This window comes from Heloderma suspectum, chromosome 3 (assembly GCF_057233095.1).
Source record: "Heloderma suspectum isolate Gila_16-S chromosome 3, 16-S_ref, whole genome shotgun sequence".
NCBI classification, from domain to species: domain Eukaryota; kingdom Metazoa; phylum Chordata; class Lepidosauria; order Squamata; family Helodermatidae; genus Heloderma; species Heloderma suspectum.
The window spans coordinates 30,013,061-30,016,559 of NC_139460.1; the positions used below are offsets into that span (position 1 = coordinate 30,013,061).

Genomic DNA, 3,499 nt, shown 5'->3' on the forward strand with positions numbered 1-3,499 from the left:
AAGTGGCCACTCTTGACCTAGAGTAAGTGGTACAACTGCATCGCTATGATCCTCTGGTGGCTGCTACTTACAAAAAGCCTTGTGGGGGGATCACTTTAAATATATACAACATGGAGGCTGCCTCTGTTTGATCATCCATTTCTCTGTAGCTCTTCTGTGGGAGGCGCTGTTGCCATCTTCTGAGGCTGAGCCTGGGGAAATCTGGCAAGTCAGGAGCAGGCAGGGCCAGCCCTACAATTAGGCAGATTGAGGCGGCCACCCCTCAGGCAACTGATTTGGGGTGTCACAAAAGGGCGCCAAATTGTTGGTTATTTAATGTATTGTTATATTTTTACTGCTAGGGAGGGAAGGAAAGGTGCTTGTGGACTTTTCTGCCTCAGGTCCCTGAATAATTTGACCCAGCCTTGGGTATTATGTATCTTGACTGGGGGCAGAGAATGCTGTTTGCTGCTTCAGGCAACATATCTTGAGCCAGCCATGAGAACAAGACATCATAGGTCAGGTTTGGCAGACAAATCAACAGCCAGTCCAGATCTGAAGTTTACTGGCTTTTCAGAACCTATTGTTGACTATTCACCAAGAGGTAATGTTTACGGTTTTCAGACTGTTAGATCAGTGATAGTGCGCATGCTTTGCATGCAGAAAGGCCAGGCCGGCATGAGACATCCCACTGCCTAAGGCAGAAGGGCGCGCTGCCACCCTCTCTCTTGCTCCCAGCAGTCATATGCTGCTGCTCAGTCTCCTTTCCACCACCCCTTTCCACCCCTCAGTGCCTTGCTCTAAGGCAGGGGAAGGGAACCTCAGAGCCAGGGGCCAAATATGGTCATCCTGGGGTCCAAATCCAGATGCCCACACACCCTTCCCTTGCCCTCGCCCTTTTCTCTATCTCCAGGCTGTTTCCCCAACAACAGATCGTTTGCTGGTTTCCTGCACAAACGTTTGTGCAGTTTTCCCTGTTCTATAAGTTTGGAATGCATCCTCTAACACTTACTGGCAGTAAGTACTTTAAGCTACAATATGCTGATGTTTTTTGTTTTATTTTTTGTATTTTTGGCCCCATCCTTTTGCCTATTGCCCTGCCCTCCACTGAAATGTGCTGTCCCTGCCCCCACCCCAAGCTTCTCTGAAATTGAATTTGACGAGGATTGAATGAGGTTCCCCACCCCCACTCTGAGGGGACCTTCCGTAGAGTGAGGTATTGTGGCAACCTGGAGATGCGCCTGTACCACGGCAACATAGGTAGTCTGCAGGGCCACCTCAGCCACAATGCCTTGCTCTGAGGAAGGACCCTTCAGAGCAAGGCATTTGGGCCTGGCAGGCTCTGTGAAGCAGCCAGAGGATGTCCTTGTATATTTATATGGACCTGTGTGTGCAAAAGTGTAAAACAGGAATAATTAACCCTATACTACAAATAACTGTAGTTTAAGGGAACAATCCTATGGTTCCTAGACAGAGTCTAAGGGGCCATAGGATATTTTGGATTCCTGGATCTGAGATCAAAGACACCTCTCCAACTTCAGAGCCAGGAATCTGAGCTTCCTCCCCATCCTCCTCACAGCTCACGTGGAGAGAACTGCACCAGCAACCTTGGTGGGGAGGTAAAGAGGGCATCTCTGTGGGAGGGGACAGGAGGGGACTGGAGAGGCCAGCTTACGCCATATCCTGAGGCCTCATCAACCTCCTTCCCTCACCCTCCATGAAAAAGCCCTCTAGCTGACATGCAGAGTGGGAGATGCAGCGGAGGTGATGATCACCTCTGGCCACACCTTCCGCTCTGCACTGGAGTTCAGAGATGTATGAGTATCAAGGGCAGATCCCATAGGATTGTGCCCAAGACTGCAGTTCTGACCTGTAACATTTTTATTTCTGTATTCGTAGCTCTGCTAGTGGCTCCCAAGCAATCCTCTAACTTAAATGTATAAACATATTTATCAAATGAGTTCACTGTTCTTGTAAGTCAGGAGTGGGGAACAGGTGACCCTCCAGATGTTGATGCACTGCAACTCCCATCAGCTTGAGTCAGCATAGCTAATGCTGAAGGATAATGGGAATTGCAGTCCAACAGGCACATGTTCCCCATCTCTACTGTAAGTCTTGTTTACAATGATAATATAAAGAGAGTGAAAGAGAACAAGAAGTACATTGTTCTTTATTCAATTGACAACAATGATGGATGGAACATACATTTCAGCTAACTAGCTCTGACTATGCAAAGCTGAAACAATTAAAGTTGTACAAGACTGGGTAGGACACAGACAGGCCTGGAGGGTAAATGAATTCGATGTTTGCAGTCACCGCCATGGTTCCAGATCAGGTATATGCATTGATTACGGAGGATAGGGGGAAAGAAGGATATGCTATGCTTTGTAGATAAATTAAATAATGTACATCATCTTAGATCCATTTGAATGTTTAGATTAATATAGCCAAGAGGTATTTTAGAGGTAAAAAAAAAAAATCATCACAATTTTTCTACACATAGACATACAGCACACAGAGAATAGTTCTGGCGTAGCAGAATTCACATCCTTCTTCAAACACAGATCCTTCAGTGACTCCAAGGAGTGTGAGAGAGTCCTTCAGTCTTGGTAAGACTTCACCAGAAGCCACATTAGCATTACTGTAATCAGTACAATCATGAAGTTGAGGAAGAGCTCTTGCGTGGATCTATCCATGGCCAGGAACAGTCAGGGGAACAGCAGAGGCGAAGAGCTGTTGTTTCTGGCTGTCCTTGTGATCAACCTTGCCCTCTCCTAAAGAACAAGAAAACCCCCAACAAAACTAGACATGTGAAGATGAAGCCTACTCTTGCGCTATTTATACCACTTGTATAAGTAAACGTTATTTCTATTGCTAACCTTTAGTGCAAGCAGGAGATTTTTTTAAGGGCAGGGGTATCTCTAACAGCTTATCACCGTCTTTCATTTCTTCTCTGCAATGGACCTGTTTTTATGTCAACCCGCCCGCGCCAATCCCTTATGATAAACAATCCTGAGAATTCCATATGGATTTGCAGTTACTTTTCAGAAAAAACACAACAAATAAATAAATACACCTTTGATTTTATGATTTGGGAAAGGTGTATGGCTGAAAACTGCATTTTGGAAAAATGTAATGCTTCACTATCTAATATCTGTATATGTGTTACTTTGAAAAGAAAGGAAAAGATGTCGCTCCCTTGAATTTATTTTTCAGACTCATCTACAACTGTTTCAGAAGCGTGAGTCTGATACGGTTTATGGTCTTGTTAAATCAAAGTACTTGAAGAAACTTGTTCAGTTTGAATCCCAAGTTCTGTTCCAGTTAGAAGTCCCCCTCTTTATTAATCCCACTTGAATCCCCCCCCCCTTTTAAAAAAGAAGATGCCACATGACCTGGAAGAACTCCATCCCCACATAGTAACTTCAGCTCTGTAGATGATGTTGGCTGAAGATGACAGGAGTTGTAACCAAACACATCTGGAGGTTGTGAGGTTGTGAAAGGCTGCTATAGACACTGG

The 3,499-nt window shown here is 45.1% G+C and overlaps 1 protein-coding gene across 1 annotated transcript; it reads right to left on the reverse strand.

Annotated features, from left to right (window-relative positions):
• Nucleotides 1–2,579: 2,579 nt before the first annotated feature.
• Nucleotides 2,580–2,675, reverse strand: SLN (sarcolipin). Its single transcript, XM_084841637.1, has one exon. The coding sequence runs from the start codon at nucleotides 2,673–2,675 to the stop codon at nucleotides 2,580–2,582; it is 96 nt and encodes a 31-aa protein (XP_084697763.1).
• Between the last annotated feature and the right edge of the window lie 824 nt (nucleotides 2,676–3,499).